At 41.9% G+C, this 13,946-nt stretch overlaps 3 protein-coding genes and 1 non-coding gene across 4 annotated transcripts in view; 3 read left to right on the forward strand and 1 right to left on the reverse strand.

Moving 5' to 3' along the window:
• Positions 1-1,174: 1,174 nt before the first annotated feature.
• Positions 1,175-7,594, forward strand: nkrf (NFKB repressing factor). The gene is made up of 3 exons (XM_008276070.1): positions 1,175-1,556; positions 2,373-2,497; positions 4,567-7,594. Exons 2-3 carry the CDS (start codon positions 2,407-2,409, stop codon positions 6,849-6,851), a joined length of 2,376 nt encoding a protein of 791 aa, XP_008274292.1. The 5' UTR covers positions 1,175-1,556; positions 2,373-2,406; the 3' UTR covers positions 6,852-7,594.
• A 50-nt stretch (positions 7,595-7,644) lies between these two features.
• LOC103353218 (ubiquitin-conjugating enzyme E2 A) lies at positions 7,645-11,559 on the reverse strand. The gene is given in 7 exon segments (XM_008276083.1): positions 7,645-8,503; positions 8,505-8,692; positions 8,896-8,984; positions 9,098-9,187; positions 9,809-9,834; positions 10,009-10,089; positions 11,376-11,559. Coding segments are annotated over 7 exon segments (549 nt in total). The 5' UTR covers positions 11,420-11,559; the 3' UTR covers positions 7,645-8,472.
• Positions 11,560-12,248: 689 nt separating this feature from the next.
• Positions 12,249-12,320, forward strand: trnae-uuc (transfer RNA glutamic acid (anticodon UUC)). The gene has a single exon. It is a non-coding gene; the product is annotated as a tRNA-Glu (tRNA).
• A 239-nt stretch (positions 12,321-12,559) lies between these two features.
• The window catches only part of elf1 (E74-like ETS transcription factor 1), a 38,781-nt gene continuing 37,394 nt past the window's right edge, over positions 12,560-13,946 (forward strand). Inside the window, exon 1 of the mRNA XM_008276102.1 lies at positions 12,560-13,315. The gene's annotated coding sequence lies outside the window, so the exon portion shown is untranslated. The remainder of the gene's footprint in view (positions 13,316-13,946) is intronic.

A 13,946-nucleotide genomic window follows, 5' to 3' on the forward strand; every position in this document is an offset into this window, starting at 1 on the left:
TCTGGTCTGTGAGAGGGCCTTCAGAATAAAATCATGTTCTGCCCTCAGCCCCATCTTATGTCAGTCTCCAACCAGGAAGTACCATGCTGCAGTCAGGCAACTCAAAGAAAAGAGAAATTTAAATTCTTTTCAGCCACAATTCAAAAGCAATGTCTTTCACTAAATTATAATTCAGCAAATTTTAATTTATTACTTTTTTCAGTTTCTAGTTATTTGAGTGACTATTGTGAGTTTTCCCATTTTCTTTAATGGAAGGTTATGAAGAAAAAAAAAAAAAATATATATATAAAATTTAGTGTTTATTACATATCTATACAAAAAGGCTGTACAGGAAATGATCAAAGCAGCTCAATATAATAAAACTACGAGAGACGAAGAGAAGCACATAAATAATAATAAAACAAATATACACACAAACTAAATCAATTTAAAATCAGACTGTATGTTACGTGCCAGAGGGCTGGTTGTATGTTCTGCCTCTCCTTCCCCCTCCGTTCCAGGTGCTAATGACCTGAGTGGATCCACCTGGAAAGCTGACTTCCACCTGTCCAACTGGCCAATCAGATGTGGTGTGTTGCAGCATCAGGCCCAGTGTCAGATCAGGAGAGCTGCTGTTGTGACCGCATGGTGCTTTGTCTGAGAGACTTGTGTTTTGCTTACTAGAAACTTGGATGTACATTTCTGTGGTGGTGAGGTTGGGAGGATGGATAAGTTAGGTACCCTACACTTTCAGCACATAGGAATTTTTTCTCATACCCACTAGGGTGATTGGTTGGTGCCACCTATGTATTTATTGCAAAGCTTGGTTTGTGGAAAAGTTAGGTCTTTTGTTTGGGTTTGTTTCATTATATAAGAAGTTAGTCAGGCCTTGTTTTGTTATTTTCAATTGTTTAACATCACCTTGTCCCTTTCCTTCCACCTCTTGTGAACCTTTGTGCACCCTTTTTTTTTTTTGTTGGAGCACTGTTGAAATAAAACTCAAATGTTTGTTTACACCTCACAATGACTCCCGCCTGTCTTTTGGTTGGTATGTTGCTTTCCTCCTAAGAGAGAACGTAACACTGTATATCAAGAGCTCAAACTTTAGACCACATGTGACACATGACCCGAGCAGCTCTGAATGCAGCCTGACCGCAAAGCATTCTGGTCCAGTGCGGTGACAGACGCCATGATTTTACTTTAGCCGGAGCAGAAAATGGATGCTTCCTGCTAGCTGGATGGATATCTGTGGCTCCCAGCGGGTTCTGCGCAGCGCTTCTATCCCTTCGTCACGGAGAGTCCCCTTAGAAGACTCAGACCTGCCTGTCGCTTTGCTCATGAGCCGCGTTAAGTTTGACAACTATTATAAAGTAAATGAGCAGAGTGTCGCTGCTCAAGTGGAGCCGGAGGCTACACAGGCAGCTAGCAGGCTCATGCTAGCATCCAGCAGCGGACTGGGAAAGGATGCTAGCTAAAAGAGGCTAGCACCATCATAATAACAGCCGGCTCACCGTAGCAATACATCCTGCTCAGCTGAACTACAGAGATATAAGTCGGACCAGAGGCTACACCTAAAGGTAACGATATCTGACTAATAAAGACTTTTAAACGTTGTTAAATATGTTTATCTTGGGAAACGTGCTTGCTTGTGCGAGATGGACCCTGTCGGCCTACTGCGTCACTCTGTCAAAGCTTTGTGTTTTCACTTCATCCAGCAGTTTTTCTGCTTAACATGACAGCTCTTAAATGAGACATGATGTATTACAATACCTGTCCCCACATGTAGTTTGTATTTCAGTCACTGCTTACTGCTGGTAGGTGGAGCCTCTGCAAACAGCATGGACTATGTTTATACTCAGCTTTGAAATACTTATCAGACCACATTTTGTTTTCTTTAGAAAGTCTGATAATTTTATTCGAATTTTATCATTAGGGTTAATTGGTTACAGCAAAAAGTTTCAAAAAGAGCGAATCTGCTCGAGCAGGGGTTGCCCAATCCTGGTCCTCGAGAGCCCCTATCTAGTATGTTTTAGATGTTTCCCTCTTCCAACACACCTGATTCACATGGTCAGGATCGTTACCAGGCTTGTGCAGAGCTTGATGATGAGCTGATCATTTGAATCAGGTGTGTTGGAAGAGGGAAACATCTAAAACATACTGGATAGTGGCTCTCGAGGACCACGATTGGGCACCCCTGTGCTAGAGGGACATTACAAACCAGCTTAGCATCAGCAAAACAGCTGTCCCTTACATCCTTCAGAAGAGCACACAGTATAGCTCTACCGAAAACCGCTTAGCAAGAGGCAGAAAACGGTGTGCAATAATTATTTACAAAGTTGTATATCTTACCCATTTGCCTGGTGTCTGACTTGGTTCTTTGGCCTCAATAACAGGTATGGCCTGGATTTGATTTGGACGGTGCTGGTGATGGCAGAAGGGACTGACACTGGCGAAATGCCCTCCTTTGACCCAAGTCCTAGTTCTGAAGCAAAAAAGAGACCTAATTCTTCTGATGGCAGTGAGTATTGATCTGGGTTGTGAAGCACATGTTTGTTTTTCTTGAAATGAAAAACATAATTTTGATGTTGTCTCCAGAGGACTGTAGCACGAAGCAGGTTTAACATAGCAAGGCTTTCCTTGTATAAGCTGGCTCAACAAAACCAAGATCCCCAGTCAGAGCTAATGGGCATCACGACCGTAGTTATCAGCTTTCATTTTTCACCAGGCTGTGTGAATCGCCAAAGCCTCCATTTACACGTCTTTCAGCTCTTCTTAAGCTCCAAATGGACCAAACATGTGCTACCTACTTCAATAAAGAGGAACAGGTTGCTATAATGGAGAGCTAAGAGGGATATAAAAATTGATCACAGTAAAAAGCACTGCTCATGCAAGGGATGTAAGAGAGGAATGATGGTAGAAAACTGTTAATTGTGTAAGTTAATATTTTATTTTCCTACTCAGTGCTCTGTCAATGCAGCTGCACATTAGAGCTGATAAACCTCAGACCTCGCACATTTTAACATGGTACTCAAGAAGTGCATTTAGGTCTGACACAAGCCCTGTAGTGAAGGATGCGTGGAAACCACTTCAGTTAAAAAAGACCCACCTGGGTGCTGCTATAGCTCACCTGGTTGAGCTGGTGACCCATGTACAGGGGCTATAGTTTCTGATGCGGAGGTCATGAGTTTGAATCCTGCTCATTGCCCTTTCCTGCAGGTCCTTCCCCCATGTTTCTCCCCCACTTTCCTGTCTGTCTCTCTACTGCTCTATCAAGTAAAGGCAAAAATAACTTAAAAAAGAACCACCTAAAGGACATAAAAACTCTGGTTTTAGGCTCAACATACCTCACAAACCTATTAATCTTGCTTTGTATTGCACCCTACAGTTTTCGTCTCCATGATTTTATTGTATTCAATTATGCCCCCAGAAATTTAATCTATTATTCGTACAACTATTCCTAAACATATACAGACTTTAATTATTGAGTATTGATATTGAGTTGAATTGCATTCCATTCAGTTATATTAAATTTGAAGGTTTAATATTCAGTATCCCAGCAGGCTCACAAGCAGTAGCAGCAGTAACATGAGTCAGAAGTGTGCTTCTGGGTTTCAGGTTGCAGCAACACTGCGACTCTCTCCAGTGGTAAAGGATAAAGACAGCACTATTTTATATTTTTTTGTTTGTAAACAAATCCCATGTCATTACTGATGTTCTGCCAAAAAATGATAGTCTGCCGAAACCTGATAGCCACCCACTGGACTGTGCACTGCTTTCTATATGTGACTCCATGTGCTTTTATCTGGGTCAAACAGTCATAAAGAAATTATCTCATATGCAATTATCCTTATGTCTCTGCATTATTATACTTCCTCAGTGGCCTGGATTCTAACCAGTTCAGTTATTTTCCCCTATTAGAAGAGCTTTAAAGGACTGCAGCTTTTAACTGGTAACTGGTTTGTCATTAATCCATCAATGCGATTTGACTCATTCATAAGGTTGCATTTAGTCATATATTTTAAAGATGATTGTCTTAGTCCATAATATATTCAGAAGCTGTAACAAACAGCATGTCCCTGCGAACAGCAGACCGTTTTTGGCAGACAATCGCTTTTTTTTGGCACAGCACTGGTTTTCTGTTTTCCCTGGCCTGTCTGTGGCTCTCACCCTTCAGCCCACTCATTCCTATTGAAGATGTTCGTTTTTAAAAGGTTTTCAGGATATATACTATAAAACAGCTATTGTTTTATTTGCAAGCCTCACTCAAAGAGAAGCAAATAACACATTTGTTGAAGTATTTTCAGCTGGAGCATCACTGAGTATTTTGAGGCTCAGACCTGCTCTGTCCCACACTTATGAGATGTATCTCCACCACCTCTATAGGTGTAGATGATTAAAGAGGCAAGTGCTGTTTAAGTAATACTGTCCCGTCTTCTAGTCACTTACCTGCCTTTTCTCAAAACTGGACCATTAGATTGGCCACAACATCCTGTTGAAAGACATTAGTGAAGTTGCACTTTTATTACAATGCTCTAGAAAGCTGATTCCTCTGTTTTCTCATTGTTTACTTGTGTCATTTTATTGCAGGAGACGAGCCCATGAGGAAAATGCCTGTGACAAAATTTGGATCGAGACTTCGATTTGAGCCTGTGCACTTTGTCAGTGGTGGAAGCAATGCAGGAACTGGCGCTGATGAGAAGGAGAATGACAAAGATCGTAGGAGGAGTGAGTCGTATGGTGCGAGACAGTGGGACTCTGAACAGTCGTCCTACAGCAGCACCGGCAGAGCGCAGGGCTCCTCCCTGAGGCCTGCGTTTGACAGAGTGCCATCATACACTTCTGACTCCTGGGGTTCACATAGGGACAGAGATAGAGACAGAGAGATTTGTTCAGGTAGTGGCTTGGGTTATTCAAGCCGTGCGCCAACAAACTTCATGTCAAAAACACAGCAGGACTACACAGCCAAATATGAAGCCCACAGCTCTCGAAATTCAGACTCTTATTCTCAGCCCCACAGATACAATGGCTACGGAGGAGGGAGCAGATCAGGAGGCTGGGACTCAGGACGTCAGGGTTTGGGGTACGGCCATCAGGACAGACCATCATCAAGCAGACCTTTCAACAGAGTCTACAACAGCCCTGGCAGGAACAGTCCTAATGTGGCTCAGTCGGGGTCTTCATCACAGCCTGTTCCTATATCTCAGTCAACATTAGATGAGAAGCAAAGGCTGATTGCCAATGTAGCGTCGGCATTAGCTGTTGCGTTTAGGGACCCTATGTTCATGACTGGAAGTGACTCACCAAACTATAATTTCATGTTGAGCCGTAGCATCCAGGCTTGCAAAACCAACCCTGAGTATATTTATGTCAACCTGAAGGATATTCCTCAGGCTGACCTACCGAAGAACAGAAAAGTACCGACAGATGGTTATGCCTGTGAACTGAGATGCCAGGGTGTGTATCTTGCCACTGGATACTCCGGCAGTAAAAATGGAGCGAGGGACCGGGCCTCTGAGCAGGCCGTGAAACTTTTCCTGAAACCAGTCGAGGTTCGTGTTGTGCAGCGAAAATACAGACACTCAATAGTCAACGACATGGTTGTGTGCCAGATGCACAGCCCAACACCAGCGTTTTTACCTGCGCTCCGCAACCCAGAGGATAAACCAACACCCAGCTCTAAGGGCCAGTATGAGCCTGACAAACGTAAACACTGGACAGAGTTTGTGGTTATGGACAATGCTCATGATGCCATCTGCATACTAAACAACTCTGCGGCTTTTAATCGCATGAAGATAGACTATAAGTTCGATCTCCTTCCAAACAACAGCGCGTGGCTGTGCAGTGTTTTCCTGCAGGATGAGCTGGTAGCACAAGCGACGGGCACTAAAAAGAGCTCAAAGCATGCAGCAGCCGAAGAGGCGGTGAGGAAACTTCGCATGAACCAAGCACAGCGGCAGCAGCAGCAACAACAACAGCAGCAGCAACAACAGCAACAGCAGCAGCAGCAACAACAACAACACCAACCACAACAGTCACAGTACTACAGAGGAAATAATCAGTCAGATTGTGTTGGACGCTTTGGACAGCAGGGTGGCAAAAAGAAGCATCTGAGTGAGCTGGTTATTCTGGAGAACTCTGACAATGCAATCTGTATCATTAATGATACGGCTCAGTTTAATAAAGTGACTGCAGATTACAAGTTTATGGTTCTGCCTGATCATCGCTGGAGGTGTGAAGTTTACCTAGAAGGGCAGTATGTTGCAGCAGGTATTGGGCCAAAGAAAATAGTCAAGCACATTGCAGCAGTTGAGGCTTTAGCCACTTTGAGACAGACGCAGGCTGTGGTCAAATCGAACCTGAGAAAGGAGGGTCACAACGACGCCATATCCCGCTCTCAGATCCTGGCTCGCTCTGGTGAGGAGGCCACAAAGCAGGAGATTAAGGAAGACAACATTGGAAACCAGCTTCTACGTAAGATGGGCTGGAAAGGAGGTGGTCTGGGCCGAGACGGGGAAGGAATCGCAGAACCAATCAGAGTGAAGGAGCAGTTCTCGAGAGAAGGTTTGGGTATGGACACGGACAAAACTGGAAATCAGCTTAGCAAGCGTGACATTGAGGACATCATTCGTAACTATGCCAGTTCAGACCGCCAGGACGACCTTCGCTTCTCGACTGACCTCACCAATGATGAACGCAAGCAGATCCACCAGATATCTCAGAAGTACGGCCTGCGAAGCAAGTCGTACGGACAGGGACGGCAACGGTTCCTTGTTGTCAGTCGGAAAGTTCACAAAGACCAGCTCATTGGTCAGCTTTTACAGGAAGGACAGGTGGGACGATACGAGCTTGTGAAACCTCAGGCCTCTCACTAATTTGCATGCAGAGAAGAACGGACAAATTGCCATCGGCTTGGACTTTAAAGCAAACCACACTCAAGTGTACCTGCTGTGTTTTTACTTGTGTGTGACAAATTTTCAACACACACTAATAAATGAGAATCTCTCTCATGTCACTTGTGGTTTCTGCATTCCTTCGCCATACATTGTACTTTAGCTTTAGCAGGGGCTGAAGGATGAGTAATTTAATTTGTCTTTTGTGTCTCCTGCCATTCCACATGTCTGAGCTTGTGGTCAGTGCTTTGTGGTATCATGTCCTGATGATGCTCCAGTTATTTCACTTATCTTCAATTTTAAAAAAATGACTGCGGTTTCTGTTATCAAAATCCACTTCTTGTTTCGTTACTGTTTAAGGAACCTGGCAGAATATGCAGCTTTCCACTGCTTGTTTGTGAACATTGTAGACGGTTGACTCATGAGAGACGAGGACTAGTGAGGCAATAACATCAAACTGTAGCGAGGTGTTCATTCCAGTCTCACTGTAGTGATTTTCTGTATTCAGCAATACCTGCAATGTCATTTGCTATTTCGACACCTGGAGATCATTCTATAAGTACAAGCTGCATCCAAGAACAGAAAATCTTCACATAGGAACTGTAAGCTGTGATCTTTGTTCAATGTCAGATGTATTGGTTTGTGTGAGTACAGTTAACGTGTCTGCTTGTTTTCACAGCTGTAATTACTGAATAAATTAAAACTGACAACCATCAACAAGCTGATCTGAATTCCGGTGGATATTTTTGTGCAAAGTTCAAAAGCAACAGACAAATGATGTATATTTATTTTATTTACAAGAAAATGTACAGTTTGTTACATGGGTTACCAGTGCAAAGTTTTATAATCTGAAAACAGACACCATCCTGTTGAAACAGTAAAATCAGCTTTTTATGACAGCTGATTTGCAAGATTGTAAAATAGCATACAAATGTTCTCACACAGCCTTTAAATGTCAGCATTATGAAACTCTGCGTGAAACCAAGTCAAGGGTAGTAAATGTCTTGTTTCTGTGTTGAAGAGGGACAATACATGTTTACCAATATCTATAGTATTTTTAAAATCAAAGGCATGGCTTTTAGAAGAAAAGCTGAGAGACAAATGACCCCCAAAAGGCATCTGTTGAGTTAGAGGGATGAATGTCCATGCCAGGTTCATTTTCTATCCCTCTGAAAGGCTTTCAATAGGCAGAAACAAACAAAACCAGAAGGAGTGAGCCCACTGAAACAGGAGGAAAAACACCCATGAACAGCTTTTGCTTTTTGTAAATATGAACTGCGGGTATCTACACAGCAAACCACACAGCAAGCACATCTAATTAACTGTCACCATATCATCAGACCATTTCACTTCATGTATGAATAAACGGGTAGAAAAGTGACAACTGAGAGACTGGCTATTGCCTTTTTTTAAAAAAACAACAAAAAAACAAAGTAGTTGGGGCATGTAGCAAGTAACCCAGATATAACAAGGTACATTAACTTTTAACAAACATACGCTATTGCCCAACAACAGCATTCGGCAGGAGTGAATGCCACAACAAAACAGCATACAAACTTAGCAACAAGTAGGGGACAAATATATTGAAGGATTTTACGATGTGTCATTTTATTTCTGTGAGATCAGTTGTTTTCTTGATCGGTGGTTTCTTGATTCTGGGCTGGACACTGTTCATACTCCAACGATAACAGGGGTCAACAGTCACGCCAACTCTGTTCAACAATAGCAGAAACCCTTTTCTCGTACTCCCGTTTGTTTTCCTGGTACAGCTGGGCTGCTTGGCTGTTGGCTGGACTGTTTGGGTTTGGCTCATCCAGTAAAGACTTTAAATATACAACAGAGAACGCAACTGGGTTAGGTTTCTAAAGGTTTTATGACATAACGGTCACTTAAGGACTAGGCAGTCACTACATGTTAAAAATACTTGATTGTCGACAAAATTGAGATGATAGTAAACTGGCTCATCCTCAGTGTACTTTACTATTTTGCTTTGGTACATCCTGTGCCAATTTGTGTATAGGATTACCTGTATTGAAGTTAAGATTGAAGACACATCATAGGTTGGACTCCAACGATTCTGAAGTATATCTAAGCATATGCTGCCATCTGCATACACTGCAAGAAAAAACAAAAGAAGCTTTTTAGACAAACTGCTCAGTTGTCCTGGGACAATGAAAGGATAACTGGAACAACATTTAATATCTGTAGGTGGAATTGTTAGTACATACCATTTGGATGAAACATTTTGGAGACAAATCGCACTGTAGGAGGTTTATTTGGATATTCCTCTGTGAATTCAATGGTAAGTTTGAAGGTTCCTGAAATTAGAAAGAAATGACATATGAATTCAAATACATCAGCCAAAACCAGCGCATTCCAAAAATTTACCTAAACTGAAAATGCATCTGACCAATTTTTTAAAAAGGCAAGACTAGTCAATTTTATTACTCAACTTATTGATGAGACACTGACTCTTAAAGTGAAATCATGTCTGTACAAGAAACAGCAAAAATCTCAAAGAACTGTACTCTGAACAGTTCTGTTTTGGTCCACAGCGGCTTAAGAAGGCAGTGAGGGAGTGAAATGTAAGTGAATGTTGTGACTTCTTGGATAACCTGCACAGTGCTTGTTTTTAGGGACAATTTGACAAGGTCCAGTGCAGTAGGTTACTGGTTGAAACATCTAAACTTATTCAATACTCCACCTGATCCATGCAGGACACCAGATCAGTAGTTGTACAGTAGATTCCTGGCAAAACAAATTCTCAGTCGATGCTCTTTCAAAACACCATTAAATTCTATTCATAACCGTACTAATCAATATGATCGAACTCCCAGAACCCAATGCTGAGCGTAATTATGAATTATTGCTGAACTAATGTCATAATAGGGTTGGGAAGATAGATTATTTGGATGTGCGGCGCTTTAGAGAGGACTTACCATCTTCAAAAGGTGTTCCCTCCGGTCTAAAAGAGAGGTGCAAAAAAACAGGTTGTAAATCACAGTACAAAAAGCCCCTATAAAATGTTTATACTCTTTAAAACATCCATAAACCAGCACAGAAAATACAGCTTTACCATTTATTTTATGTTTAAAAAATTACTAAGTGTCAATAATATTTGTTTTCTTAAACAACTTACCCAAAAATGACTGCGTTCCATACCATGATATTGTTTTCTGATGGGGCTCCACTCACTCCAGCTGGAGGATCCTCTTGCAGCCTGATTGGGTAAAACATGGTGGGATCACAAAATAAAATGATTTTAGACAGAGTGTAAAACATAGAAGTGAGAGTCATTTCTACTTGACATATTGTATTACGCCCCTGATAGTGGTCAACAGGGGAGGTCTTAAAAAATATTGAAAAGTGTGAGTGAACCTTCTAATGTACAAATCAGCAAACAGCACGGGTCTGTGAGTATGAAACAGGAGAACATCCCTGTGTTGTACTTCTAAGACTAATATGGGCAGTTTATGCCGAAAAGGGGCTGCGTATTTCCCAATAGCAAACACTTCACCAGGACTTGCAGCAGGGCAATATATATGTCAACATTATACAAACATTATATGAGCAAAACATATTGTAAGTCTGGATTTTTTGATGGTGTCATATAATATCATCAATCACACTGTAGTAAAGGGTAAAGTATAGAGGCCTGTCATATCTGAGTGGAAGTGAGCAATGTCTGTATTCACTAGGTCATTACAACCCTAACCCTAATTAAGTTTTATTAGTTGAAATTTAACCTTTTAATGACGTTGACAAAGGATACTGTAAAGAGTGGTTTTAACAGTAGGCCACTTAGGATTAGGTCTCAGACCAATTCAGCTGAAACATACTGTGGAGAAACCATGTGCCTTGGCTGATTGTAATGTAGGTTTTCAGTGACTGCATAGCAGATGGTTGTTGATCCTCGGGCTTAGGCAGTGATCTATACAAGCCAGGGGATAGGAGGTCCCTTGATGAGTGTAGATTTGGAGGCAGTACATGTACCCAAACATTTCATCTGGTTGTAAAGGGCCATGAGGCCACTGAAGTGAACTATATCCGTAATAACCAGATCCAAAAACAGTTCCACAGAATTAATATAAGAACAGAACCATTAGCAGATTCATGGAAGGCTCGAGGAGAAGTGAATATATTACTTGAAGATTATAAATCGTAGTAATGTCATATTTAAAGTGAGCTGTGACAACCTAAACATTACTACTCTCGGCTACCTTGCTAACATTGGTGTCAGCGCCCTGTTAGTAACGGTAACAATAATCGTTACTTGTCAAAAGCTTAGCAGTCACTTAGCTTTTACACATTACTTAAGATCAGTGGTAGGTACATTCACCGAAGACAAAACACGATTCTAATCCCCCAGTGTTTCTACATCTACTTGTAGTAGTATTTTACGGTAGACTGGTAGTTTAGATTGCCGTTTAGGCTAACGCTAACAAGTTAGCCACAGACTGCTAACGTTAGCTATAGCGACTTCTCAGTTGTTTTCCTTTCGCTTACCGTTTAAAATCTCTCATTAAACGTCGTCTTGCTGGAGTTGACATCCTGTTTACACAGAAACCTAAATCCTCAGCTAACACGTAAGCAGCTGAAATGCGAGGAAATATTTTTAATTGCTATATTATTTTTGCTACTAGCTGGCTAGAAAACGGCTGCTGCTAGTTTGTCAAATATTTGGCTACCTCTCGGAGTCTAAGGGCGCTACCAATTACACTAGAAAGAGGACATTCACGGCGACAGCGTATAAATTGGTGAACTGTATAGCCACAGAAACGTAAATCAAAAGCATGACTGAAAGTTGTATTCGCAATTACACGTGTTACTTTAAAAATGAGTCCCAGGCCTTTGTAAATGTAACTACAGTATTTTTTTTTACAAAGCTTGAAGCACCCCGTCTATGAACTTGTATCATTCCAGTGAAAATGACGTCATATGTTTGCACCCATATTTAGTTTATTCTTAACACTGTAGCGATTTATATATTTCATGGCTTAAGCCATCTCTTCTTCCTTATATGCATTTCATCTTTTTCATTTCATAGATTTATACAATGGATAGGTGATTGATAACTTTAGCCATAACCGGTGATCGTGACGAACACAGGGTATTTTTGGGTTAAAGTTACAGTACCGTTGAAAGATCACTAGATGGAGCCCAGCCCACAATGTTTTACATTACACGCCACAGCAACAGCAAACTTAAAACAGTAAGAGTGGTCGTTAACCAAAGTAGTGTACGCTTAACTACCATTAGAAGTGTTTTTCGGATCTTGAGCCTGGAGAACTACGTATGAAATATAAACACCACAAACTGCCTAAAATACTCGGTGTACCACTTGACAAAATCAGGCGTGGAGGTCATCGTGTGCAAGTTTCCCATATGGTCTAGCGGTTAGGATTCCTGGTTTTCACCCAGGCGGCCCGGGTTCGACTCCCGGTATGGGAACGACTCTTTTTTTATGTAGAAGTAACATAATGTGTCATGAATTCTTAAAAAAGACGACTTTGTCGCGTTTTATCCCGTCCCACGAGTGTTGTAGGTGTAGTTGGCCGCCGCCATCATAACATGCGTTCACATCATTTCTAAAGAATCTTGTAGACCCCGCCCGTCGTTCAATTGCTCTCATCTCGAAAGGGCTTGGACATTCCCGGAAGATACCCATTTCCACTTCTGTCTCTCCCTCTGCTAACGCTTGTCGTTGTCCTAACGTACTGTAGGGAAACAAACTCGACTCAAATCAAACTTCAACGTTAGCAAGTACAACCGACATTTTTTTTTTGTCCGCAACTTAATTTGAGTAAACCGCGTTTGAAGCGCTTAATTGGCTGTAAAGTCACACCTGTGACTGCGTAACGGTTTACTAAAAATCGTTAAATGTTGCTGAGATACCACTGTCTACCGGGTAGCTAATTTGCTGCGAAAAATCCAACTGTTTCTTAGTTTTAGAGAACACTATATCGACTGAGAATATAATATTTATTGGTATATGTGCACTTTTTAAGAAATGGGATGCAATGAGGACACCAAACAACTTTTTTCATAACGCCTTTCAGCTCTCCGGTGCATATTGCTCAACTCTGTCCCGACTCCTCCTGACTCGCTTACTACAACAACCACCACCACCAGCAGCCCACAGCCAAACTTTGGTGCCGGGCCAATTATTTCCCAGGAAAATGTGACTGCTAGGAATTCCCCACGCATCAGCCCCTGCCGGAGAAAACCACGACCTTGTGTCAGGAAGCACACGAAAGCAGCAGGAGGGTGAGCAGACCGGTGACTGAGCGATGATGTAGCCTAGCTAACGCACCGTTAGTTTCAGTCTCACTCTCACACCGGGGATAAAACCATGTTTTTCTAACGCGGCCGTGCTCCATGAGAACAGCCACTCACTGCCTGTGTAAAGCCAGGAATATGCTGTGCTGATGAGAACTTCTACCAAGGTAAGTCCACTTGGGATTTAAATGGCATGTCTTATCGTAACTGCTTGCTTTCTTGTAACAAAAAAAATGTGTGTACAGCCAGCTAGCTGTTATGAGCTGGGATGTTCTGTTGAGATGATGGAAAATAATATTAGTCTGTCTTCTCTGGGAGCTTCATGTGCAGTGATAAAGACTCTTTTTTTTTTTTTTTTGCTCACAAATAATGGCATGATAAAGTGGGTGTTGCTGTACTATGTTGCTCTGCCAGATTCCTTTGAATGCAGTTTAAGATTGTGAGGCACTCCAGACTGTAGTCAGACTAAAGAAACATGACTGAACTCATATGATGTTGGTACTAGCTGCTGGGACACACGACCTGCAGGCTTTGCTTTGCCTACTATACTCCATAGATTTCTGTGACTCCCCTTTGTGTTAGTCAGCTGGCATGTGACTACACTGATGGTGTGTGTTTTTTTTTCTTCTTCAGTTGTGTTCTACTAGAGGAGAGCTTTCATTTTGTCCCCTATTATGAGAGATATAGCCCTGACCCAGGTCAGTGGCTCAAATAATGTGTCTAGAAAACGTGGAAAGTGTGACTTTGTGTGTAACTGACCACTCAGAGCAACAGAATAAATGGTGTTAAAGCTGAAAT

Source organism: Stegastes partitus, unplaced genomic scaffold, assembly GCF_000690725.1.
Source record: "Stegastes partitus isolate 25-593 unplaced genomic scaffold, Stegastes_partitus-1.0.2 Scaffold2, whole genome shotgun sequence".
NCBI lineage: Eukaryota > Metazoa > Chordata > Actinopteri > Pomacentridae > Stegastes > Stegastes partitus.